The 27,166-nt window shown below is 38.4% G+C and overlaps 1 protein-coding gene across 4 annotated transcripts; it reads left to right on the forward strand.

The window, feature by feature from the left end:
- Positions 1-761: 761 nt before the first annotated feature.
- On the forward strand, positions 762-26,683 carry RAE1 (ribonucleic acid export 1). Of its 4 annotated transcripts, XM_007439502.4 has the most exons (14): positions 762-918; positions 2,293-2,389; positions 2,900-3,004; positions 3,682-3,774; positions 4,016-4,102; positions 4,909-4,995; positions 5,913-5,984; positions 6,300-6,407; positions 12,228-12,334; positions 12,446-12,521; positions 14,092-14,286; positions 17,232-17,317; positions 19,692-19,725; positions 25,335-26,683. In XM_007439502.4, exons 2-13 carry the CDS (start codon positions 2,300-2,302, stop codon positions 19,693-19,695), a joined length of 1,110 nt encoding a protein of 369 aa, XP_007439564.1. In that variant the 5' UTR covers positions 762-918; positions 2,293-2,299; the 3' UTR covers positions 19,696-19,725; positions 25,335-26,683. The 4 variants fall into 4 exon arrangements, with proteins under 4 accessions (XP_007439564.1, XP_007439566.1, XP_007439567.1 ...); XM_007439504.4 differs by lacking the exon at positions 19,692-19,725; XM_007439505.4 differs by lacking the exons at positions 19,692-19,725; positions 25,335-26,683 and adding an exon at positions 18,113-19,684.
- The last annotated feature ends 483 nt before the right edge of the window (positions 26,684-27,166 follow it).

Genomic DNA, 27,166 nt, shown 5'->3' on the forward strand with positions numbered 1-27,166 from the left:
GCCAAAGAATGATGGGTTTTTTTTGTTTAGTTTGCTTTTTAATAAAATCAAACATGAATGGAAAAAGTGGTTAAGAATTCCCCCCCCCTTTTTTTTTTGTTATCCATTTGTATGACGTGGACCAAATTTAAATGTTGAAATATTCTATTACGTGTACAACCATCTTTCAAAAGGCAAGGAACTGTTATATATGTGGGTAACATGTCTTGACAATACTGAAGAAGAAAACCATCGGACCAAAAGTAATTATTATTCCAAATAAAAAATAGCATGAAGTATACTTGCATTCCTTCATACTCACTAATGCAGCTCATACACAATTTCCTATTTTCTATCAGAGGAAAAATACAGGTGAAAGATTCTATTAACGTACTACATATGCAATCATTAGCACTCCACCTGTCTTTAAGCAGCCCTCTTGGTAAAATCCGTACCGAATTGATTTAAGAAATATTTTCCCAACCTGGAGACCTGACCCAGAGAGGGTTAGCATCAAGCACATCCCGAGACCCCAAGTTTGGGCGACTACTTTAGAGCAGCCTGATCGTGCACCCCTTCCTTCTCCGCCTGCGCTTCAGCAAATCCATCCCCCTTCTCCCCCGCGCGCGCCACCAAGACAACGGGATCGTGAGCCATTCTGCAGGAACGCTGAAAACCTCGTGCGAGAGATCAAAGCGGACGCGTCCCGCGGGCTTCCACAGGCCGTGAGTTGCGGCTGGCGAATGAGAAAGGACGTGGCTTGGCGCCTGCGCAGTGAAGAAGGGCCTAGGCTTCGAAGACAAGCCTAACAGTCCTACTTGGCGTGCCGGCTTGAGGGAGGTGGAGGCTTGGTGGGTGGGTGTTTTTTTTTTCCCCGGCCTGGTCGAGTCGTGTTTTTGCCTCTTCGGACAAGGCTCCTCTCCGGAAAAGGTCTCCGAGGTAGGCGAGGCGGCTTTAGGTCGGGGGAGCTCCATCGTCCCGCTTCTCTCTCTGGGTGTCTGTCCTTCTCTGAGGACCGTTGGGGGCGGAAGGGGTGCCGATAAACTACTGGTCGATAGAATAAGCTAAAAAACTTCCCTTTCTTCCCCAACTCTGATCGGAAGAGAGCATCTGCCTGCCCTCTACTTCTTCCTAGTCGGTCGTGCTCTTCCCTTGACTGGCCTCCGGTCCTCAGTGCGTTGGACCACTCTCCCTATAATTCCCAGCCGGCTCACGTGGAATTATTGGAGCTGCAGTCCCACTCAGGGAGGAAAGAGAAGACATGCGATCTGGGTCCTCGCCTGCCCTTTGGCCAAGCACCGGGCTCGGTCCGTTGGGACTCTCGCTGAGGCTGAACTGAGCCGTTGGCGACCCCACGGGACAGTCTGGTTCCTATGGAAACCCAGAATCCGTCTGTCAAGAATATTGCGTCTATACTGGAATGATCTGATGGCAGTATATGAATCGGCTCAGAAGTAAGACCCCATTGCATTCAAGCGCTGCCACCTAAGTCTAGACCAGTCTTTTTCAAACTTGGCAACTTTAAGATGAGTGGGCCTCAACTTCCAGAATTGCTCAGCCAGAGTCTAGATAAAAGACTCTGGTCTAGATAGAATCAAAACTTTGGATTACCACGCCATAGGCCTCTGAGTAAATCATATCAAATAAAGTGAGGCCATCATCATTATTATTAGATTTTTATCCCGCCTTTATATGTATATGTATATATCTCAAGGGATTATTAGATTTTTATCCTGCGTGTGTGTGTGTATAAATGTATTATTATACTTTTATTCTGCCTTTAGATAGATGGATGGATAGATGGATAGATAGATAGATATCTCAAGGTGGCAAACATACTTCTGCCTCCTGTTTTCCCCACAACAGCACCCTCTCCATATTAAAAATAATAAATAAACTTCAGTTGAAGGTATAAATCCAAGATTAAAATAAGTTGTAGAAGATACTGGAGTGTGTAAACACATGTAAATCTTAGTCTCGCAATAAGCAACTTTGGGGTTAATGCTTGGTGAGTTTTTGGGGGGAAGATTTTCCAAATAAAAGATAACATGCTGGAAAGGCCCTGATCCCAGGACAAATATCACCTGCTTAGAGAGTAACTGCAGATAAAAAAAAGAGGTAGGCATTTACAAAGAGGTGTGGTGTTGTTGTTTTACATTTATTTCTGTGTAAATTGTATTAATATGCTTTCAGTTATAAAAGCAACCAGCCTATATTATAAATAAAAGTCATTTATTTAACGAGTTATATTGATTTTTTGAACACTCTGTATAACAAATAACTTCCAGAAGTTCTTCTGCATCCTTATCACAGGACCAAGATGAGTTTGTTCGGGTCAACATCAGGATTTGGAACTGGAGGCACCAGTATGTTTGGTAGCACTGCCACCGATAACCACAACCCAATGAAGGTATTAAGCCACTGGATGCCCTGAGAGAAACGAAATCACTTCACATACATATCTTGAAAATTATTAAGTTCAAAAGATAACAAGTTTGCCTATTGTGTGTATAATCCCTTTGGTTGAGTCCAAATATTATTGGCTTAAGTGAAGTATGCACAACCCTAATAGCTATATATGATTTAATCAACAGAGAGAAAGGAAGGGGGAAAAGAGTAGTATGTTAATAGTATAAAGTGTTATATTTAATAGGTACTTCTTTTTTGCTTACAAAACATCAATTTTGATATATGTATAGTATGTTCTTCATTTGAAGCATATCATTTTTGTTACAATTGATGAGATTGAAATGTAGATGATGTTTATTGGAGTAGACTACCATTTTATTAAGTTTTTTTTTTCCATTGTAGAAGTGTAGCTGTGACTCTGAACTTGACCTTTCTGATTGGATTTTCTTAATTTAAAGTGCATGGTGTGTGTTCCCCATTACAACACATTTTAACTTCAACTTTTTTCCAGGATATTGAAGTTACTTCCCCACCTGATGACAGCATAGGTTGTTTGGCTTTCAGCCCACCAACATTGTCGGGTAATTTCCTTATTGCAGGATCATGGGCAAATGATGTAAGTAACAAATGAAAATAGATAATGAGGCATACCATACATTCAGCTTTCCCTGCACTTGCTGAATGGAAAATGACTGCATCTTGCAGACAAAATGTGATATCCATAAGTGGGCAATGGTTAAGGTAACCACACGCTACCTGTATGAGATAAAATGAGTTTGTAGCAATGTATTAACAGTGAAGAAGTGCTGCAACTTCATAATTTGTTCTAAAGCTATCCCAGGATAGAACCTCTCACAGTATTAAAATGGAAATGAGTTAAATTCAAATTTCAGGACTGACTTACTAATTGGTTTCATCTCATCAAATTTCTGTTAACTTTACATTTTTCTGAACACGCACTAAAATAGAAGGAGACATTTTAGAATATCTAAGTCTGGAGCAAGTCACTATTATGATTATGAACACCTTTTTTCAGGTTTCTATCTATGAAACATTCTATCATGCTGTAACTTAGAAAGCTACTGAGAGAAGCATGGCCCAGTCGCTATATAAATTGATCTCCAAGGTCTTTATTAAAATACCAATAAGTTGAGCCTCTCAGTGGATAGCCTAACCCTATCACATTGTTGCTTTTTTTATAAAGCTAAATGTATTTCAGCATCAAAAAGACAAGGTAAAATACTTACATTCCAAATGCTATCTAATTCATATTTACAAATGTCTTTATTTCAGGTTCGTTGTTGGGAAATCCAAGATAATGGGCAGACTATTCCAAAAGCCCAACAGATGCATACAGGACCGGTGCTGGATGTTTGCTGGAGTGATGTACGTCCTGTTATTTCACAAGAAACATTCTTAAAGATCTATAATGGTTTTGGCAGGAGGAGAGTGAGATCAAAACCACTGTCTAAAACCTTAGAAATTTCTTTAGTGGAGGAGAGTATCCTGGAGAAGAGCAACCCCATTTCAGAAGTCTAACCACTAAAGAGCATGATATTCCCTTTTAAAATGTCTTTACCATCAGTAGGCACTAAGAATACAGGTTTTTTTGTTCTCTGTTTAATAGGATGGAAGTAAAGTGTTCACAGTGTCCTGTGATAAAACTGCCAAAATGTGGGATCTTAACAGTAATCAAGCAATACAAATTGCACAGGTACAGTTTTCAAACATACATTGTTTTCTCTGTAAGGGATTCATTAAAATTTAGTAATGAAGATGCAAGTAAATAATAAAAAATTAACACCAAAGATTTTGTTGGTATTAACTCTCAGCACAGTTTTTCTCACAAAATGTGAAAAAGAGGCTTGTTAGAAACAATTCAAATTTGATTTTTCACTTAATTCTTAATTTCTGTAAAGAAATTATCTTTTCTTGCAGAGTACAGAATACTCAAATGGATTGGTTATGTATACTAATCAGTTGGCCTAATTTAATTTTAATTTCTAAGAAAATATGGCAACCTCTGTCAATATTTTAGAGTAAGTTCAAATGCTTATATTTTAAATAATGGAGCTGTTTGGGAATTGCACATACAGGAATCACACATACATTCTTGTCCCTAAGAACTCTTCTTTTTCTTCTTCTTTTTTGTCCTTAAGTGGGATAAAAAAGTGATTATGTATTATTGATTGGAATGTAACATACACTGTTCAGGTTGTTCCTCCTCTATGAAGGGAGGTTGTTTCCAGATCTTTGAAAATTATGGACTGACTTAAATATATACACTGATCTTGGTGCTTATGGAGTGTGATCTGCGGATTTGAATTAAAACTTAGTGTGTTTTTAATGAGGCCAAAATGTAACGAGTCTATATTAAACTGGAGAGCATAGGAAAAATGTAAGAGCCTTAGCAAAGTCATTGCAAAGGCAAGGCTGGGCCAATGTTTTTTACAGAAAAATGAAATCTGTAATTGCATGAATGGGAAATGATTCCAGAAATCTTTTAAATATATTCTTCAGCATGAAGCTCCTGTAAAGACCGTCCATTGGATTAAAGCACCAAATTATAGTTGTGTGATGACTGGAAGTTGGGATAAAACATTAAAGGTAAGCCTTGTACGTTTTTTTTTTAAATAACATTTAAAAATGTTTTCTGCAATTCTGTGTAATATTTATTATGGAAAAATGATTAACTGTTAGGATATAGTAGAGTAAGGCATAATGCATTCCTGTAAATGTGAGGCTTACTTCCAAATGCATGGACTTGAGGGTGAAATCTGTAATCGTTGATTCAAATATCAGTTTATTTAGGGAAGCCTCTATTTCATAATATCCACTTATATCCCTTCTCAGTTAGGGCCAGTACATCTCTGAGGATTATAAAAGATGTATGTGAAATGCTCCGAGCTTTTACAATTAGGAGCAGTTGTTTTTTGTTTATTACATTTGTAACACTATATTTTAGCAGTACTTTTAAAAATACAGCAGTTTGCAAAATCAAACTACAAGGAACAACAAAAAGAGAAAATTGGAACAATACAGATGAATCCAGTGGTGATGAGCTTCCAAGCTAATAGGCCATAGTCTATCTGGTATCCTGACTTAAATACAAATTTTAGAAATAAAAAAAAAAGATGAATGCTCCACAGAATTATCTATATAGATAAAAATGTACATTTTCAGAAACTGGACCGTGCTTAAAGTATCTCAGAAGGTAGTCAATAGTGAGAGTTCCACCAACCAGAGTCTTGCCCAAGTATATCTAATTTCAGTATATACAGGGCTTGGCAGTCTTTTGAACTGATAATAATTTCTTCAGTTTAGGAGGTGGGAACTGAGCCCAAACATGACTTATTCAACCATTGACTCATTTGTATCTTCTGTCTCCCACATTCATTACAGTAGTATAATTTCTTAATCAATTTTTGTAAAGTTTTGGAGGCATTTCAAAGTTCTGTTATGAAATGATCATTCTGCTACTGCGTAGGAGAATTTATTGAGGTCTTATTGAACTTTTTATTTAGTTTTGGGATACACGAACCCCCACTCCAATGATGACACTGCAGTTGCCTGAGCGATGTTATTGTGCTGATGTGGTAAGGAAACAAATTTCAGAGGTCTTCAGACCTTGATTAGTTAGAATCACGCTATACTTGACTGTTAGTCTTTTCTTTGTATCATGGTAATTAATGGTGTTTGTGTTATATGTTATGATGATAAAACCGATTTATAGTTAGTGCAGGGAGAAAGGGTGTGAATGAATTATGTGTTAAATACTTTTATATTTGTATGTGAATAACATTCTTTTTATATTTGTATGTGAAATAAAACATTCTTTTTACTACATAACTATATAAAATTAATATTGAAAGTTCTTAGTCTGTACTCTTGTATAATTTCCCTTGTTTCAGGTATATCCCATGGCTGTTGTTGCTACTGCAGAAAGGGGCTTGATAGTTTATCAGTTAGAGAATCAGCCTTCTGAATTTAGAAGGATAGACTCTCCACTTAAACATCAGGTAACTTGAGTTTTCTTGATTTCCAGAATATGACTTATTTTTAATTGTAATGCTAGCATTGGTTTCTTAATCCTAATGGGATACAGGTAGTCCTCGCTTAACAACTGTTCGCAGTTACAGTGGCACTAAAAAAAGCAACTTACAACTCGTGCCCAAAGTTATGACCATTGCAGCGCCCCTGTGGTCACATGATTGTGATCCAGGTGCTTGACAACCAGCTCACACTTGACAGTTGCAGCGACCCGGGGTCACATGATTGCCATTTGCAACCTTCCCAGCTGACTTCCAGCAAGCAAAATCAATGGGGAATCATGATTCGCTTAATGACCACCACAAAAAGGTCGTAAAATCGGGCCTGGTCATGTGATGATTTGCTTAATGACCGCATCACTTAGTGACCTAAATTCAGGTCCCAATTGTCATTAAACAAGGACTACCTTTAAATGTAAAGTTGTAACTGCAGTATATGAAAGTATCTGATTAATGGCTCCACTTCAACTTGAAGGGAAGTATTTAGTACAGTGCCATAGTGCTCTGTCCTGGCCCTTGCTATTCAACATTTTTATCAATGACTGAGAGACCAGCATACTTATAAAGTATGCAAATGACACAAAGCTAGGAGTGATAGCTAATACTTTAGAAGAAGAAGAGAGAAAATTCAAAAAGATTTAGACAGGCTTAAGCAGTGGGCTGAAATGAATTGGATGAAATATAATAGAGAGCAACATAACATTGTTATCTGGATAAGAAAGATTCAAGACACAAATATGGGATGAGGGAGATTTGGCTTGGTAACAGTATGTATGAAAGGAGCCTGGGTGTCCTTATTGACCACAAGTGAAACAGCATAGAGTCCAGACAACAGAAGGTAATTGTTCTACTCTATTCTGTCCTGGTCAGATCCCAATTAGAGTACTCCATTCAGTTCTGGGCACTGCAGTTCAAAAAGGACAGTGACAAATTGGAGCAAGTTCAGAGAGTCTGGAAATCAAACTCTGTGAGGAGCAGTTAAAGGATTTTTGTGTTTCACCTACAGAAAAAGAGAACTAAGGGGACATACGATAGTAGTCTTCAAATATCTGAAGGGTTGTTACACAAAAGGGGGAATGAACTTATTCTCTGTTGTCCTGGAAGGCAGAACCAGAACCAGTGGGTTGGACTGTTAGGAAGGAGGCTGTGGCTGTACATCAGTGGAAACTTCCTGATCATGCAAGCTGTTAGAACAGGGCCCTGCATATTTTTTCTTTTGTTAGAGGTCTTCAGACAGAGTCTGAATAGTCTTGTGGATTCTGCCCTGAGCAGGGGTTGGACTAGATGACCTGTAAGACTCTTTCCAACTCTATGATTGTATAATCTGTTGGATCCTGTTAAACATACATAGATAATTTTAGAGGAAGAATGAAGAAATTTAATATTTTGAATCTAAAATATTTTTATAAGAGCACTAAAACAGTTTAGTTCAATCAATCAGTTTATTACAGTCATAGATCAGTACAACTAAAAATGCACATAACATGTCTAATTAAAAATCTTAGATATAATAATATCAAGTAAAATCTATATCATAATTATAATTTGGCCGCCTAAATGTCATTTATACATCAAGTGGCCTATCCTGTAGTGTAATTATTACTCCTTAAATTATGATATCCTACAATTATTTATCGTTAACTAAAATAAAGGTGATAATACAATGATAATATCTAAAATTGAATTGTTTAAACAGTTTAGTTACTGCATAATTAATTAAAAACTATATGCAATTAATTTGGATTTTTAAGATGTTACAAGGCTGTGATCTTAACTGTTAGATTTCTTTGCAAGTTTTTTTACATTTGTTTGTCATTTGGTCTTTCTTGTCACAATACATATGGCTTTGAAAGTCTTCTGGTTTCCGGAAGATTTGTCATAAAGGAATAGTAGACTGTTTGAGAAATCCAAATGGAATCATAGATTTGTTGAATCCGCCATGGGTACAGTGGGGCAAAAAAGTATTTAGTCAGCCACCAATTGTGCAAGTTCTCCCACTTAAAAAGATGAGAGAGGCCTGTAATTTCCATCATAGGTATACCTCAACTATGAGAGACAAAATGGGGGAAAAAATCCAGAAAATCACATTGTCTGATTTTTAAAGAATTTATTTGCAAATCATGGTGGAAAATAAGTATTTGGTCACCTACAAACAAGCAAGATGTCTGGCTCTCACAGACCTGTAACTACTTCTTTAAGAGGCTCCTCTGTCCTCCACTTGTTACCTGTAGTAATGGCACCTGTTTGACCTTGTTATCAGTATAAAAGACACCTGTCCACAACCTCAAACAGTCACACTCCAAAGTCCACTATGGCCAAGACCAAAGAGTTGTTGAAGGACACCAGAAACAAAATTGTAGACCTGCACCAGGCTGGGAAGACTGAATCTGCAATAGGCAAGCAGCTTGGTGTGAAGAAATCAACTGTGGGAGCAATAATTAGAAAATGGAAGACATACAAGACCACTGATAATCTCCCTCGATCTGGGGCTCCATGCAAGATCTCACCCTGTGGGGTCAAAATGATCACAAGAACGGTGAGCAAAAATCCCAGAACCACATGGGGGGACCTAGTGAATGACCTGCAGAGAGCTGGGACCAAAGTAACAAAGGCTACCATCAGTAACACACTATGCCGCCAGGGACTCAAATCCTGCAGTGCCAGACGTGTCCCCCTGCTTAAGCCAGTACGTGTCCGGGCCCATCTGAAGTTTGCTAGAGAGCATTTGGATGATCCAGAAGAGGATTGGGAGAATGTCAGATGAAACCAAAGTAGAATGTTTTGGTCTAAACTCAACTCGTCGTGTTTGGAGGAGAGAGAATGCTGAGTTGCATCCAAAGAACACCATACTTACTGTGAAGCATGGGGGTGGAAACATCATGCTTTGGGGCTGTTTTTCTGCAAAGGGACCAGGATGACTGATCCATGTAAGGGAAAGAATGAATGGGGCCATGTATCCTAAGATTTTGAGTGAACACCTCCTTCCATCAGCAAGGTCATTGAAGATGAAACGTGGCTGGGTCTTTCAGCATGACAATGATCCCAAACACACCGCCCGGGCAACGAAGGAGTGGCTTCATAAGAAGCATTTCAAGGTCCTGGAGTGGCCTAGCCAGTCTCCAGATCTCAACCCCATGGAAAACCTTTGGAGGGAGTTGAAAGTCCGTGTTGCCCAGCGACAGCCCCAAAACATCACTGCTCTAGAGGAGATCCGCATGGAGGAATGGGGCAAAATACCAGCAACAGTGTGTGAAAACCTTGTGAAGACTTATAGAAAACGTTTGACCTCTGTCATTGCCAACAAAGGATATATAACAAAGTATTGAGATGAACTTTTGATATTGACCAAATGCTTATTTTCCACCATGATTTGCAAATAAATTCTTTAAAAAACAGACAATGTGATTTTCTGGATTTTTTCCCCCATTTTGTCTCTCATAGTTGAGGTATACCTATGATGAAAATTACAGGCCTCTCTCATCTTTTTAAGTGGGAGAACTTGCACAATTGGTGGCTGACTAAATACTTTTTTGCCCCACTGTATACGAAATGTATTCTACGTTTGCTGAATGGAATCAGATGTTTATTCTAGAGAGAGGGGAGAAAACTTCCCAAGTTTTGAAAAAATGACTATGTACCTGTAATTTCTTACAAGAACTTGATTTGTATATCATTCAGTAGCAAATAATAAAATATTTGAAATGCCCCACATAAGGAACATGTAAAATTCACCTCAACACGTTAGCATACATACCCACAACACCTAGATATAATGAATGTTATGCACCACAATTAAGCTCAGAAGAAACTTTTTCAAAAGCATGAAAAAACTTTGTAACCATGCTTAATTATCTCAGACTGTCTTATCCCCAAAGATACTCTGCAGTAATTGTCTTTTTATTAGTCTTCTTTCTACATCCCTTCAGCCTGCCTTTGTTTTCCCAGGCAAGGAAGGTGATTGCTAATCTTAAATTGTGGAAATAAAAAATAGTTCTATGCTGGACCGAATGGCAGGTGACAGTTGGCAGAAATTTATTTTATTTTATTAAAATTATAAGGCCACCCAACTTGTATGATTATGATTCTGGGCAGTATGCAGTAAAAACAGTAATAAAATGCAGATAAAGAAACCCGAACATCTGGGGAAAAAACTAAACAGAAAAATACATGGGACCCTCCTCTTACTTTAACCCAAGGCCTTGGAGAAAGAACCAAGTTTTTGGAGTTCTTTTAAACACAATTAGGGTGGAAGCCAGATGAGTCTCAGTCGACGTGGTGTTCCAGAAGGCAGATGCTGCAACAGAAGAATTCCTAGCTAAAGCAATTCTTACTTGCAGTAGGTTACCATTTAGTTACTTAAGACTAAATGGTACACCAGGAACATCCTTTTGGATTGCTGAAGTCTGTAGGTCCATGTAGTTTTGAAATGTGTGTCACATATTGTTCAACTGGATGCATTTGGGAAGCTCACAAGATTGGACTGGAGAGCGATAGCACCCCTCCACTGTTGCTTCCCAGCAACAAGGGGTATAAGCTATGCTACCTATGATTTTGCAGGTAACCAATATTGATTGCTATCAATACCCTGACCCTCTATGAACCTGACAAATCTCATTTTGGAACTATCCATATTGGCTGTCATTTGCTGGCAACAAATTCTAATGTCTTTACCCACCTTACCTTGACATGATTTAATATACCTCATTCTTTCTAACCTAAGAGCCCCAATTGCAGTAGTCTTCTTTTGTAGGACAGATGCTCTAGCCTCTTTAAATGTTTTGGCTGCCATTTTTGCATCTTCTCTTGACTTAACCTATAGTGACTGAAAATGTATATAATATTCAAAGTATAGTATCACTGCAGGTTGTATAAGAACATTATTCTATCTCAGTGTTTCCAACCTGTTCTATGCCCCACACCCCTAGGAAACGTTTGATTAATGTTCACACCTCCTACAAAAGTAATATTACATTTGAAGATGAAGAAGTCTAATTTCTAATGCAGGTGAACAAATTGAACTTAAAAAAATAAGCTTTTAACTCAATGCATAAAATTGCCACACCCCCTGAAATTCCATCTTGCACCCCTTGGGGGTGTGGGCACCCCAGGTTGGGAACCCCTGTTCTATCTGCAGTTTATTTTTATTTTTAATTCTCTAAATGGGAGCTGGATAGACGACCTGTTAGGGATCATTTGTTAATCAATACACTGAGCAAAATAACCTATAAGCTTTCTTGCCAACACATATTTCCAGTGATTCTCTACCTCGTCACGCAGGGGCTAGTTTCAGACACTACCCATACATTCAAATATGAACTTTAGATTTGTGCTCCCTTTTGACCTTGAGTATAAGCTATATTTGTCCCTTTTAGACATAAGAGAAAACACAATTATTGGAGAAGCAAGCTATGGCTGAATTGGAAGAGGAGAGAGCATAGGGAGAGTCAAAGCTTAGATCTATTTGTCCATACAGTGTTAAACCAGGTTTGTGTTATCCACTGACAGAAAAATATATTTCTAGTACAGGTACATAAGCTATATGATTTCTACTGATTTTTACATGGTGTCCTGGATTATAGAAAGCCCAAACAAAACTGCCAGTTTTCTTGCTGTATTTTACTTCCTTCTAGAGTAAAATAAAAACATTAGAAATATCTATCATAATCAATAAACAATCAGCATAGTCTTAATTGTTCAACAGTGTTTATGCTAAATTGTACCTTAAATTCATCCAGAGACATGGTTACCTTTCTCTGGTTATCTAATTAAATTGCAATCTCTTTCATTTAGCATCGCTGTGTGGCTATTTTCAAAGATAAAGTGAACAAACCAACAGGCTTTGCCCTTGGAAGTATCGAAGGAAGAGTTGCCATTCATTATATTAACCCACCAAATCCGTAAGTATCTGGAAGTAGTCTGCTGTTTACTTTTCATTTCCAAGAAGTGTAGGCTTTTAGAATAACTGTATTGCATGCAACGTGAAATTAAGGAATGCATTTTTTTTTCAGTGCCAAAGACAATTTTACCTTCAAATGCCATCGATCCAATGGTACAAACACATCTGCACCTCAAGATATCTATGCAGTAAGTATTTATGCATTGTGCAGTAAGTTTCTTCTAGGGCAATTAAAGGAGAAAAACAGATATTTATAATCAGATTGCAAAAAAGCACTTACTCTGTTGTCAACTCAATATATTTTCATTTAATACAATATATCTGAGTGGAGAAAAGCTCTGGCAAGCTTAGTATATTTGATAAGCGGAATTCAGAGTTTAGCTAATGTAAATGAAAGAGAAGTTATGGTACGGCTTGGTTCTCTCTAGGTTCTCGTTAAATTCTGTGGGAAAAAGCAGTTAGGCTTTAGTTTGTGGAAGTGGAAAAAAAATCCTCCAAATACTTGCATTACTTGACCAAATAGGTTCCAAAGTGTTATAGGTTTTAATTTATATTTTAATTGTATATTTATTTATTGTTTTAACATGTTGTGAGCCACCCAGAGTCCCCCATTGGGGGGAGATGGGTGGGGGACAAATTTAATAAATAAAATAAATTTTTCACTCTTCCCCTATAAATTAATGGTAATCATTTGTTTTGCGAGAATAAACATATGATGGTGAGAAAAATAATGAAAGTGAATGCTTTAACCTCCACCTCGTATGGAATAGCAGTATTGTCTCATTGTCTAAAGCAGAGTTGGCAATTGGTAGCCTACCAGATATTGCTGAACTTAATCTCAGATCAGCGTAGCCGATAGTGAATGATACTGGCTGCTTAAGAATCATGAAGTTCAAAGGAAATATTTAAGTTTCTGAATCCAGTCACCTCAGTATGGGAATCTAACTTAAAGCATCCCTGGCAGATAACCATCTATGTTTTATTTGAACACATCGGGCAAGGAGAGCCCACCATTTTTGGAAATAATTGAAGCCACTGTCAAACTGCTATTACAGTTAGGAAGGGTTTTTTCCCCTAACATTCACTTGGACTTTGTTTTTCTGTATGTTGAATCCATCATTTGCTGGCAGAGAACAGGTCTTGATTTTCTTTTGTGAGACATCACTTCAGGTATTTGAAAAGTGCTGCCGTAAGCCTCTTAGTCTTCTTGTCCCAACGTTAAACACTTCCAGGTCCTTCTGTCTCTCTTAATTTCCCATATCATCCTTATTACACTTAACCTGAACTGATTCCAGTTACTGTGAACCCTTCTTAAAATAAAGTGTCCAGAACTGGACAAAGTAATAAAGGTGTAGTCTCACCATTGCAGAGTAAAGTGGAACTATTACTTTCATTTGTGCCTTACAACTGTGCAACTTTCTTCTGTACCTTAGGATGCAGATCATCTGATTATGGAAATAGTGATCAATCAATCAATCAATTTTTATTCAATCATAGACCAGCAAATAAAACAAAAGAATCACAATTAATTAGGATAAAAAAAGAGAAACACATAACGTTCTAAAATATCTAAGAAAAATTAGAGGAGATACTACGGCATACTGTACAAACTATAGAACAGTACTTCTATAGTGATTATTTTTCCTGTTCTATTTTTTTCTATGTCTTTTAAATTATAAACCTGATAATGTGGAGCTTCAGTCTTCATTGTTGAGATTATGTGAACATTTAAATTGCATTTTAAAATTTACTTAACAGGTAAATGGAATTGCCTTTCATCCTGCCCACGGCACTCTTGCAACTGTAGGGTCTGATGGCAGATTCAGCTTCTGGGATAAAGATGCACGGACAAAGCTAAAAACATCTGAGCAGCTGGACCAGCCAATATCTGCTTGCTGCTTCAACCATAACGGCAACATATTTGCATATGCTTCTAGTTATGACTGGTCAAAGGTAATTGAATTACTTTAAGATAATTCCTTTCAGTAGCAGTTGTTGGAAAAATTCAGCATCTCCATTGCACTAAAATATCTAGTAAACATTTCCACTGCTGCTGCAAACAATTGAAATGCACTTCCAATGAAATCGCTCTAATAATGTGCTTAGCAATTTGAAAACAAAGATTTTGAATACAGGTAGTCCTCACTTAACAACCCTAATTGGGACCGGAATTTCCATTGTCACTAAGCAATGCGGTCATTAGTAGTAGTAGTAGTAGTAATCTTTATTGTCATTGTACTACTTGTACAACGAAATTAAATGCCACCCCAGTGCAGCTTTAAAAATATAAAAACCATAGAACACATAAAACACACAACACACATAAAACACAACCTTCACATTCCATATTGCACAACCCCTGATGCTGCATTAATACTGCACTATACGGTAGAATTCAGTATAGTTACAGCTCTAAGATAGAAGCTATTCTTCAGCCTATTAGGAGAAGCATCATGTGACCGTACTGCTTAGCGACAGCAGTTTAGGTAGTCCTGGTTGCAGTCGTCAGGCCAGGACCTCACGCTTCTGCCCTGCCACGCTCTCCTTTGCCTCAATTCTCCCCACCTGCCTGTCTCCCCCATCTCTGCCCTTTTGGCCACTGTACTCTGCCACCCCTGCTGCCTTGCACTCCACCCTTGAGAAAACATTGCACGGCCAGGCCAGACATGCCTTGATAGCAGAGGGAGGAAGAGGACGACGAAGGGCAGCGGGCATGCAGGGGCAGCAGAGTGCAAGGCAGCCAAAAGGGCAGAGATGGGGAGATAGGTAGGTGGGGGGAGTTGAAGCACACCCTGCAGTCATAAATGCAGTGGGCAGCCAAGTGTCTGAATTTTGATCTCATGACCTCAGGGGCACTGCAACAGCTGTAATTTCGAGGACCAGTTGTAAATACCATTCATTCAGCACTGTCATAACTTTGAATGGTCGTTGAACAAATAGTCGTTCAGTGAGGACTACTTGTATAACTGCTATTATGAACAAAATGTTGTGAGTGAGTACTGTGTCCACAAATTTGAAAACTTCCAGAACATCAGCCTCATTTTTGTAAGGAAAAATCTCTTTTTCAGATATCTGGTAATGATAGTCATTAAGCATTATACATGATTCAGAAAAGAATTCACATCAAATACTATCTTTGCATTTTGCTGCCACTAAACCCCATCTTAAGTTGGTGCAAGACTTGGTATCAAGTAGAAAATCAGTGGTAAGTTTTTGTAGGGAATTATAACTGAATTATAATTATAAATATGTAGGGAATTATAAATATGTAGGGAATTATAACTTTTGTAGGGAATTATAACTGAAGTGCCACAGGTAAGAAGGTGGAACTACTGAACCTCCTATAGATCTTTTGCAGTTGTGTTGCATATTCTGTTGATGGATATCAATAAAGAGTTATTGGAAAAATTAGTAGATTATCCATGGTATGAATAGATTTTTCTTAAAATATGGGGCTGCTGCCAACATATATAACTTTGCCTTATGTTCTCCTTTTCACCCTGTAGTTGACAGAACTACACGTAGTCCTTGGGTTACAATGGCAATTGGGACCAGAATTCCCATCACTAAGCAATGTGGTTGTAAAGTGCAACATCAGATGACCACATTGCTTAGCAACAGCAATCCCAGCAATCCCAGTTGCCATTGTAACCCCAGGACTGTGCGGGTCATTAAATGAGCGACCGTGACATGGTAAGAGGCGGAAGTCCCAGGCAAGTAGTCTGGCGGGTGGAAACTACAGGCAGGGGAATAGGTGCCACAGGTGGGCGCTACGGAGCACAGGCAAGCAGTCAGGTGCTGAGGGTGGGTGCTACAGAATGTGGATGGGCAGGTGGGTGCCCTGGGTGGATTATGGAGGGTGGGCAGGAGAAAAAGGGGGACTTGTGGTCTCCTGCCAGCTTCCCCATTGACTTTGCTTGTGGGAAGCCAGCAGGGAAGGTCACAAATGGCTATCACATGACTTCAGGATGCTGCGACTATCGTAATTGTGAGCAAATTGCCAAGCGCTTGAATTGCAATCAAGTGACTGCAGTTCAGGACACTGCAAGCGTCATAACTGCGAGCTGGTTGCCAAGCAACTGAATCATGATCACGTGACTGGAGGACACTGTGACAGCTGCGGCTTCGCAGACCAGTCGTAAGTCCCCCTTGTTCAGCACCGTCATAACTTTGAATGGTTGCTGAACGAGTGGTTGTAACCCGAGGACTACCTGGATGTCTCAGTTGCACAAGCCTTTTTTTCAAGTAGGGCTAAGAAAGGCCCTCCTATTTTTAAAGTGAACAGCACTAAATTGGATAAATTAAATGACTTCATTTAATTAAAGGCAGTTTCCTACATTCCTAGTATGTTTAATCATACTGTGTATGTTCATGCAGCAAATGTTGATAGACTGGAGGGTAGTACATAGTGCAGTCACTTCCACAAGCCAGACAGACAACAAACAAGACCTTGGTTGTTGACAAATCAATATTTCTTACAGTGGATAGTTTTATATCTTAGCTTGAATAAATTGCTTGCTCATTTTCTACCATGATGTCAATTACATTCATACTTAGGTTCAACTTATTTTAGTCAGAATTGCCATATTTCTTCCTATAATTGTTTTTTTCCTTTTGATCTTGCTTTTTAGCTGTCAACCTGAATTTCTCTTGTTTATAGACCTTTATATAGGTATTTAAAAGCAGAAACTGCTTTTTTAAGATATATTTTCACGTAAAGTTTTAAGTCAAGGAACAAATGCTGTTTATTCTGGGGTAAAGGTTTCTATAGCGTTAATGAATGCTCAATAATTTTGAAGTAAAATGTAATTGAATATCACAAATATTATATGCCTAATTTGTAACACTGTTATTCAGGTTTATCTGTAATGCTGTGTTCAACCTTTTTTTTTTGCCAGGGGCATGAGTTCTATAATCCACAAAAGAAAAACTATATTTTTCTCCGCAATGCTGCTGAAGAATTAAAACCTAGAAATAAAAAGTAGTGAGTATAACTCAATCCATTCTTTCATGTTGCTTTCCTGCCACTTGCTCTCCTTTGGTCTCCTTGGAGTTGTCTGTTAGCAGGACATTCTGTAACTAATATCAAAGCACAGTTGGTTGGCTGGAAAATTACCTTTGACCAGGGCTGCAAAGAATGCCTGATGTGTGCATGAAGGTGTGCCCTTTTTCTTAATAGAGGCAAAATTCTTGCATTGGAACAAGAGATAATGGTTGCATCTTAAAGATTCTTGTCAGTATGAAAAACATATTATGAATACTGCAGAAAATCTGGGAACCCCTTTTTATCTTGATGGAGGTAAAAGAAAGGCTAACTGGGATTGAGGAAATAAATTTAAGGAAGCCAGTTGTAACTGTGGACCTTCTATGTATTTTATCATTAAATTTATACCCTACGTTTCTATTTGAATAAATGCTCAAGGTGGCTTACAATGATTTTTCTTCTTTTTTCTTTTTATAACAGAAATGTAAATTTAATATTAAACTGCTGGCCACTTAGAACAAAATAATGTGTTATTTTTTTATCCTATATGTATTATTTTTCTACCTATGCAAGTGAACAATAAATTGTGGTAAAAATCCCGTTAGACCAAGCCTATATTTCTCTATCATTTTTGATGAGGACAATTCCACCATGCAACCTTGACTAGAAACTTCTAGGCAATGACTTAAAGGATAATTATGGGTTTTGAGGCTCTGTATCATGTAGAAGTACTATATGATACTGTATATCTTTGTAAAACTTTAAATCTTTGAACTCTGCCTTCCATTTCCACAGGTCTGTGTTACAAGAGAATGAGTGAGCAGGACAAATTTTAACATTGTACTGTGTCCATGCTTGTGGTATCAAGAAAAATGAAGGACCAGTATTCTAGCTTGAAGAATACTTTCTGTGACTGAGTTGTATAATATGATTACTTCTGTAATCCAATCTGTGCCCTAAAACACTGCAGATACAGGTCCCCCACCCCACCCCCAGATATATCCCAAGTAGAATAACTGTTTTGCCCTCAACATTTTTATGCCAATTCCAACATTATCAAGCATGGGGATAAAATCAGAGTACAACCAAGTAGAAATGGTTTGAAGACTTTTATAAGGTTATTCTAGTTGAGGTTTATTTTCATTCTGGAATTTTCTGTGCAACTGCCAAAGGACTATTCTTTCAAGGTTGATGCTTACAGTTGTTTATAATGAATGGGAGCAAAATGTGAAACTAGAAGTTGTATATTATATTTCTGTCAATACAATCTCTGTAAGTTCATATGTTGTAATATTTGTTACAATTTAAATAAAACTGATTTGAATTAAAATATTTTTCATGTTAATAGCCTAATGATCAAATGCTTAGCAATCTGAAGGCAGGCAGTGAAATACAGGCAGATGCAACTGCTCTCATTAAATTATTTAGCAGAAGCCTGCTTCTTTATTTTGTACATAAATATCTGCTTTTAAGCTAAAGAGGCTAGTCACTAACTTCACTGTAAATGAGAAATCTGTGCTTATTTATATATTGTGTAACCTTGCTACACTTCTTAGTTCAATAATTACACAGTATGCTGCTACATAAAGAGTGCATGTCTGTTGTTCCTGTTTGACTAATAGTAACTTAGAAAGTTAATTTTTGCAGCTTCAGACAGTTTATTCCAATGCTATATCCTATTTGTGACTGTGTGACATTAGAAAGTGCCTGATGAGAACCATGCTAGCTAATACTATTTTAAGTGAAGTTACTAGAACTGAATCTGGGGTTATCTGAAAGGCATTTAACCAGCCCACATTTTTATGCTGCTTGGTATCTTACAAGGGTTCCTGGACTTTTAGTATCCACTGTAATGGCCCTCCACCCATTGTAGAAAAGCGATCTTCAAACTCACATACCTATATGTCTCCTAACAAAGCCACAGATCACTGATTTGTCAGGGTTGATGTGAATCTGTCAGTGAATCAATAGATGTCAGACAAGACATAGGACTACAGAGAATCCTCCTGAAGTCATGTAGGTATTTGCATGCCCAGTATTTTGTTCAAATAAATGCAGAGTTTTACTGTGAAGGCCACAAGGAAGTGGATATTTGGCATGCATAGATTCTGAATGCACTGTACTGTATATGCCAGTATCTTGAATGCACCCTTGCATGTATTAGGCTTTTAGCAAGACCAGATCTAGCCCTAATCTATTGCTTATGGCAAGAATCCTATTGCGCTGCTTCTAGCTCTTAGGCAGTAGCTCATAAGCATTTAAATGTTTATGTTGGAGTCTTTTAAAGTTATGTACTGCTGAACTGTAACTAGAGTAATACAGACTAAATGCATATTCTCTCTGATTATAAAAAAAGCATTTTTCATTTTTGCAGTTAAATCTTATGGAAGTCATTAAGATTCTAGCAGGTAACCATTCTTTGTGTTTATGTGTGTGACCCCTATGACTCACGCAGAGCAATATTCCCCTGGTTTCACTAGACTATTGCCTACAGGTAGTCCTTAACTTGTGACCATTTGTTCAGTGACTGAAGTTACGATGGAGCTGAATTAATGGTGGTTATGACCAGTCCTTGGAGTTCTGGCTGTCCCAGCACCTCCACAGTCACGTGATCGCAATCTGGCACTTACACCTGGTTGCAGCACCCCACAATCACATGATCGCCATTTGCAACCTTCTCTGCCAGCTTCCCCAGAAAGTCAAAGGGGAAGCCAGCAAGGAAGGTTGCAAGTCACTAGGGTAAGTGTCCCCTACCTGCACACCCTCCCCCAGATCCTCTGTGCTTACACTGCGTCAGCCACTGACACACCCTCCCCAACCCTCACTGTGTCTCCCTTGCACCCTCTGACCTGTGCCACACCCTCCCTCATTCACTCTCCCTGACCGACACCATGCCTCTCACACCCTTCCTGACCCACACCCTGCCTCTTGTGTGTCCTCATGCACCCAGCCCACACCATGCCTCCCTCGCATCCTCGTGTACCTGACCTGCACCACACCTCTCGCACACCCTCCCTGACCCTTGCCACACCTCCCTTGTGCACCTGACCTGCGCCACATCTCTCACACACCCTGCACACACACCCCAACCCGTACTGTACCCCTTGTGTGGACCCTTGCATGCACTCCCCAACCTGTGCCACATGACCCCCCTCGCATCCTTCCTGCACCATGCCTTTCGTGCAACCCCTCACACCCTCTCCCACACCCCTGTGCACCACCTTTCTCCCTCCCCCACCCGGCAGCAGCCACTTACCTATCTGCCAGCCTCGGACTTACAACATCCTGCTGGCTTCCCCACTGACTTTGGTTGTGGAAAGCCTGCAAGAAGTTGCCTCACCTGACGACTGTGGGATCAGTTAACAACAGCAACCAGGACTGCAGGGATTGCTGTCACTAAGTGATGCAGTCACACTTTACAACCGCATCGCTTAGCGACAGAAATTCCAGTCCCAATTGACATCATAAGTCGAGGACTACCTGTATTTATATAATACCCTCAGTTAAGTAAAGCTGTTTTCTCTTTTAGAGTGTAATATATTATGAAACTCACAATTAATACAGTGCTTTTTCATTCAACACATTTGGATGAAGCTTCAAGAGCAAACTGTTTACTCAATAATTCTTACCAATCCTTGCAAGAAAGCATAATGTATGTTTGTATTATGCATAATATGCCTAAGCATAATAGACAAATCAGGTATTATGCTGAAGGGTGTTTTTTCAAAGGCTAATTGTACTAAGTTTTAGCATTGTTGTAGGTATCAGCCTTACTTCTTTGCATCTGTGAGTCTGAGGTAGAAAACAGCTTCTTTACAGTGGCACTTTTAAGTGTACAACAAAAGTAAAACCTGAACCAGAAGCATGTTACTGCACTGTTGCTGAAGTAGGTTATCTTTAAGGGAATGGAAGTTACTGTTTAGCAATAATGTTTATTGATTTACTATAGTCATTTAGAGATGTCAGCGGATGTGCCATGTGTGCCATAACCCCAAAATGATTGCTTAACCACAGTTGCCTGCACTTTTGTAATGTCTCATTTCAACTTCTGCAATTTGTTGCTTTTTAAAATAGTTCTGAAACTACAGATGGTCAGGAAAAAGACTGGCAAATTATTAATTTAGGCTACCAATGCTTTGTTAGTTGTGCTTTGCATTAGATCCTGGGGTCCTTCTGGGCCCAATTTAAAGAGCTTTTAATGAGATGGAACTAGGCTACCCTAAAGATCATTTTCTCCTTTGTGTGCTTATCTTTTCCATAAAATCTTCATCAGAAGCCTAGCACTCATGCTCCCACCAAATAAAATAAGGTGGATGGATCAAGTGATACCTTGCTCAGTACCGAGTCATAAGATAGAACACCTTTCTCTAAGGAGTCATCTGAATGGCCGTTTTTGTATCATGTGAAAACTTTTTTCTTCACTCAGGTTTAACATAACTTCTGTTTTTACAGTCTAGTTTTCTTTATAATTTTTGTTTTTGATAGATTCTTTCTTCCTCTTTTGAAAAAGACATGTGTTCCATGCTATAGTGACACACGGCTGGGTGTCCATAGAGAGGAAGATAGAGAGGTCTCTGCTCCCCCTTCCCAAAAGTTCTCTAAGAGTGACAACCTGGTTCTACCTCCTTGGTTCTACCTCCTTGGTGCACCAGTTATGTAGTATTTCCCTACTGCCACCAGTTATCTTCCTGAGGGAAGGAAATATTGTGACCTGGCTCTTCTTCCCTTAGCATCAGCTTACAAAAGAGATAGGGCATCTCACAATTTGAGAAGTTACTTTCCTGAAAACTAGGCATAATAGTAATAGTAGTAGCACTAGTACTAGTGGTAATGGAATATGAAGCTCTGTAGCATCATCAGCTGGCCCTAGTAATTTTAAGATGTGTGACAGAGAAAATAGCTATCCCTACTTCTGAAAGAAGGCAAAAACAATCTACAATTTAAAACTTTAATTAAAAATAAAAAGTACAACATCCATTTTACATTAGGTAATCAAATGTCCAGGGCAATGACGAATGGATGGAATAACACATTTAGCCCTGATAAAATCACAAGCGGCATCTCAAACATCAGTTTCCTACACATCCATTGTGGGTGGGACCTGAGGCTAAATACTTTGAGATAGAATAAAACATACAAGACTCAGCACCAAATACATAAAACTTTTGAAACAAAAATTAGAGGCAATTTTCAGAAACAATTAATATATATTCTAATTATTTAGAATATCAGAATCTATAAATCCATACAGACAAATAAGCATAAGCTCTGACACTGTATCCTAGCTTGTTGTTCTGGAATACCTTGATTTAGTGATTACCTTCATAAATCATGTTCATGTGAATTTCCAGTGTTCATTAGAGGCTTTGGAACAACTGAACCTTACCTTCTGTGGCTTCTGAGCCCCAATCTGGGCAGACTCTCTACCTTCATTCCCTGGGAAAGTACCTTTGTGCCGGGAATGAATCTGGACAGTGTACCATTCCAATGACATGGAGTTACTACCCTCGGCCTTTCCAAGCATTGCTGTTCTCCATATCCCAAGGAGTTCAGATTCCTGGATGTTCCTGCAGCAGCATCCAAAGATTGCCTCTTCCAGAGAACCCTGCAGTCTGTCTCATTTCTCCCCCCATTTCTCAGTGTTCACAAGGTGGGGCAGAAATAAGAGAGACCAGAGAAGTCAAGGGTTTCCTCCTCTGTCTTTCCTCCTTATGTATTCAAGGAGTTTTTGTGTATGGGTTATCTGGAGAATGTGTGAGAGGAGGGCATGCCTATTTTGCTCCCATACAGCAAATATTGGAGTTTGGGGTGGGGGGAGCGTGCCATGGATTGTATATACATGTTTTCTTTTTTTTTATCCTGCCTTTATTATTTTTATAAATAACTTAAGGCAGTGAACATACCTAATATTCCTTCCTCCTATTTTCCCTACAACAACCCTGTGAGGTAAGTTGGGCTAAGAGAGAGTGACTGGCCGAAAGTCACCCAGCCAGCTTTCATGCCTAAGGCAGGACTAGAACTAGGTTTCTAGGATGGTGCCTTAACCACTAGACCAAACTGGCTCTCATTTCTTTAATACAAATTTAATTTTAATTTTTAATGTTTTAATTTTAATTTTTAACATTTTTTTAAATAATGTAAATCAGAGAACAATACAGGTGATCTTCATTTAATGACTGCTCATTCAGTGACTGAACTTGCAAAGGAGCTGAACAAGTGGTACTTATGACTGGTCCTTGAAGTTCTGGCTGTTGCAGTGCCCCTGCGGTCATGTGATTGCAACTCACATCTGCAACTGGCCCAGATTTCCGAGCGTTGCAGCGTCCCACAGTCACATGACTGCGGTTTGCAACCTTCCCTGCCAGCTTCCCACAAGCAAAGTCAATGGGGGAAGCCAGCAGGAGGTCGGAAGTCATGGTCATGTGCGGTCCTCACTTAACAATAGTAACGGGACTGCTGGAATTGCTGTCGCTAAGTGCCACGGTCACATGATGTCACAGTTTACGACTGCATTCCTTAGCGACAGTCCCAATTATCATCGTTAAGCAAGGACTATCTGTATTACTGTCCGTTTGAGGTCAGCCATTTAAGGGTTAGCAAGTCCAAGGATGCTCAGTCGATGGATTTTCCATATACACATAGCATCGTGGAGATTAGTTGCTTTATTGTGTGGTTGATACACTGATAGTAGGGGGAGAGGGACAGAAGTGGAATTGCTTTTATAAAGTATGTAGCCTATTAGAGGTGCTAGCAATAACATCAACATGGACTAAGTATGTGGACTTAAATGGAAAGATTGATATTTGAATTAGATCTTTTTAAATTTTCTCTTCAAATATTTCATATTAAAGATACATATTTTTGAAAGTATAATTTACCATTAAATATTACAGACTTGATTGTGCTTCTGCCTTCAAAACTGATTTATTATGTGTTTTTGCTAGCATTTAGGTTGCAAAATGTTCCATTTCCTTGGTCAATGATAGCCATAAAGAAAAGCTTGTTCACAAGCTTGTTCTTCAAAGGTGGCTTGCATCATGCTGCACCTTCTTATGTATATGTTTGGAGGATATTGGAACAGGCTGAAGGAATTAACATGTTTCAAATTCTTTTATGTTACTTTTCTGATGTAAGGCTTTTGGCAGACTGGATTTCTATACTTTTTTAAATAGCTGAGTTTGAGAATGATTTTGAGAAGCTTCATTCATGTGCTAAAACAAAGTTGGATATGTGGACTTGCTGTATCAGGGGTATTATATATATCTACCATGCTACATTGGGTGCCCTAAGTCCAAGTTAAGATCTTTTGTGAAGAAAGTTACTAAGACACTCAGTGTTGTGAGACATTTTTAATTCATTGTATATATAGTTAAAATACTGTCAATTTTGAAAACCTGCTTGTTTGTAAATTTCTAAGAGCTGCTCAGGTTCATGGAAGAGGTGCTTAATGATCAGTTCTTTGAACCCATCTCAGAAAGTAGATTTTCAAAAGACCCCAGAAATTTAATTTGCACTGCAGGCTGGTTAATCAAAGGCAGAAGGGAACATACTGAGTTATTGTAGTTAATTCAGCCAAATGCATCTTTTCCTAGGATCACTCTTCCAATGTGAGGATCATGTGTTTGGTTTAAGGAGTTGACCTTCAGTTCCAAAGGTTTTCCCTTTCAGATCTGAAATAATGCCCAGCCCTAATAAGCAGATTAGATATTGTAGGAGAATACAACTTGAAATTGTGGGGTAGTACTACCATCAAACTTAAATAAAATTATTCTTTGTATTATGTATACATAAATCTTAACTAACAACAGCAACAAAATATTAGAAGTTTCGTATGAATTAATTGGTTAGTTTATCTTGAGTCTGCATCTTAACAAAATAATTGTTCTTTCCATTTCTAACACTGAGGGTTAATTGGTTCATAAAATATAAATGTTTGGATCCTTGCACCCATACTTGGAATGGACAATTTCTAAAATAACCACTCTTACAAATTCTTGTGTTCCTTTTTATTTTGAAGGTGCCATAAGAACTTCAACTGAGGAAGGAGTTTCTACCAGGAACTTAACTAACCTTGCCTGTCAGTCGGGCTTGTCCCTTGTGCTTTTAATGAGGCCAAAATAAGAAAAAAGAAAGAAAGAAAGAAAGAAAGAAAGAAAGAAAGAAAGAAAGAAAGAAATGCTCAATGTCTGTTCCTCCCCCTCCCCTTTTTTTAAATGTGTTGTTTTTATGGGAATTGCATTTACTTTAAATGTTCTTTCTACATTGGCCATTTGTTTCTACCTGTACTTGAAGGCTGCAATTTCAAGTAAACATGCATAGGATCATATTGTGCATGACAGCAGCACTGCCTCCCTCCTCCAGCAGAACTTGGAACAGAATTGTGGAATATTTAACTAGTAACAGCTTAAAATATTTTAACTTCTCTCAAAGGCTCATGGTATATGAACAGATGTAAAATCATGAACAGAATATTTTCAGTTCTTTTTACCAAGGTTGGGATTCTTACATTTTTACCACAACTTGGTTCTGGTGCCATCTTTTATAGTTTTTTTTAAAACTTATGATTTTTTTTTCTTCAGTGAAAAGGTAGGCAAGTCTCCTTGGCAGAAATCTGGTTGCTACTATTGATCTTTTTCAGCACAATGTATAGGCATTTTCAGTGGTCATTTTAGGACATGAGTTCTCAGATTGTGGTCCAGTGAACTCCATTCAGGAAATCTATGGAAAAGTCAATAATTATTTATGCTTTGGCCTTGAACTTGATTTATTTTCTAAGAACAGACGTCATAGGTTGCTTGAATTAATCCTTAAACTTCAGGCCCTAGGTTTTCACGAGATGCTTGTTTTCAACACTGATGGGGTACTGAATAAAGCAACATTTTATCAATATGAGTTATGTACATGCTGCAATTTGAACAATTTACTATGAGGCTTGCTAAGCTGCCTAACAATTTGCAAGTGGTCCATGATAAAGAAGTTGGGCAATGCATCTTGTACGTGCATTGGAACATCTTAATAGCCAAGTTGATACAGAAAAGACTATAAATAAATTAGAAAATGCAAAATAACACTTTCTAAAAATAAGTTGCAACACTATGAAAAAATGATATGGACAGATGATGAACCTATTATTTCACACAGATGTAAAATAATGATTTCACAAAACACTGGCTTTGCTTATGCCTGAAAAGTTTTTTTCCAACTTTCTTCATGGGGATTCTACTCCATACCATGCTATACCATACCATCAGTTTGCCCCCCACAAAAGAGAAGAAATAATAACTTGCCTTCCTTTTTCTTGTCTCTGTGTACTTTGTGATCTTTTATTGATCATTTCTTGCCAGACATTAAAAACGTTACATAGGGGCTGCTAGCGTTCAACTGGATTCGTTTTAATAATTCCTTGCATGTGTTCATAGATGGCAGTTGCTGGTGCACCAGTGATGATAATGCAAGGATAATAGAGCTCTTCTACCACCAGCATTACACCAGTGTTTCTGTGTAGTTTAGAGAGACTGAAATCACACAAATAGCAGATAAAGTAAAATTATTTCTGGGCTGTTCTCTTGCACATTGTAGGTGATTCACCATATGACCTACTGTTCTTTATCTATATAGATAGGTGTTAGAGGGAAACAAGTCTATGGTGCAGATTTTTCTCTGTCAGTGTTTCCTGGTGGGTGGGCCTGAAATGGCATGGGACCAGAATAGTTATACTCCTTTCTCTGCTGATTGGTTAAATTAAATCTACATTTAAGATGCTTCAGAAATGAGTTTTCCTTATCAACTTAATATACTTTTGCTGATCTTGCTGTTCAGTTGTATCCACAATATTTTGATAAGTACAAA

This window comes from Python bivittatus, unplaced genomic scaffold, assembly GCF_059951505.1.
Source record: "Python bivittatus isolate LINGU-HERP-01145 unplaced genomic scaffold, Pbiv_v1 ctg000700_np1212, whole genome shotgun sequence".
In the NCBI taxonomy this organism is placed as follows: Eukaryota; Metazoa; Chordata; class Lepidosauria; order Squamata; family Pythonidae; genus Python; species Python bivittatus.

Coding starts and splice junctions, on each gene's coding strand:
- RAE1 (XM_007439502.4), top strand. CDS start 2,300: ATGAGTTTGTTCGGGTCAACATCAGGATTTGGAACTGGAGGCACCAGT. Junction 4,103..4,908: donor AAGCAATACAAATTGCACAG/GTACAGTTTTCA, acceptor TATATTCTTCAG/CATGAAGCTCCTGTAAAGAC. Junction 14,287..17,231: donor CTAGTTATGACTGGTCAAAG/GTAATTGAATTA, acceptor TTTTTTTGCCAG/GGGCATGAGTTCTATAATCC.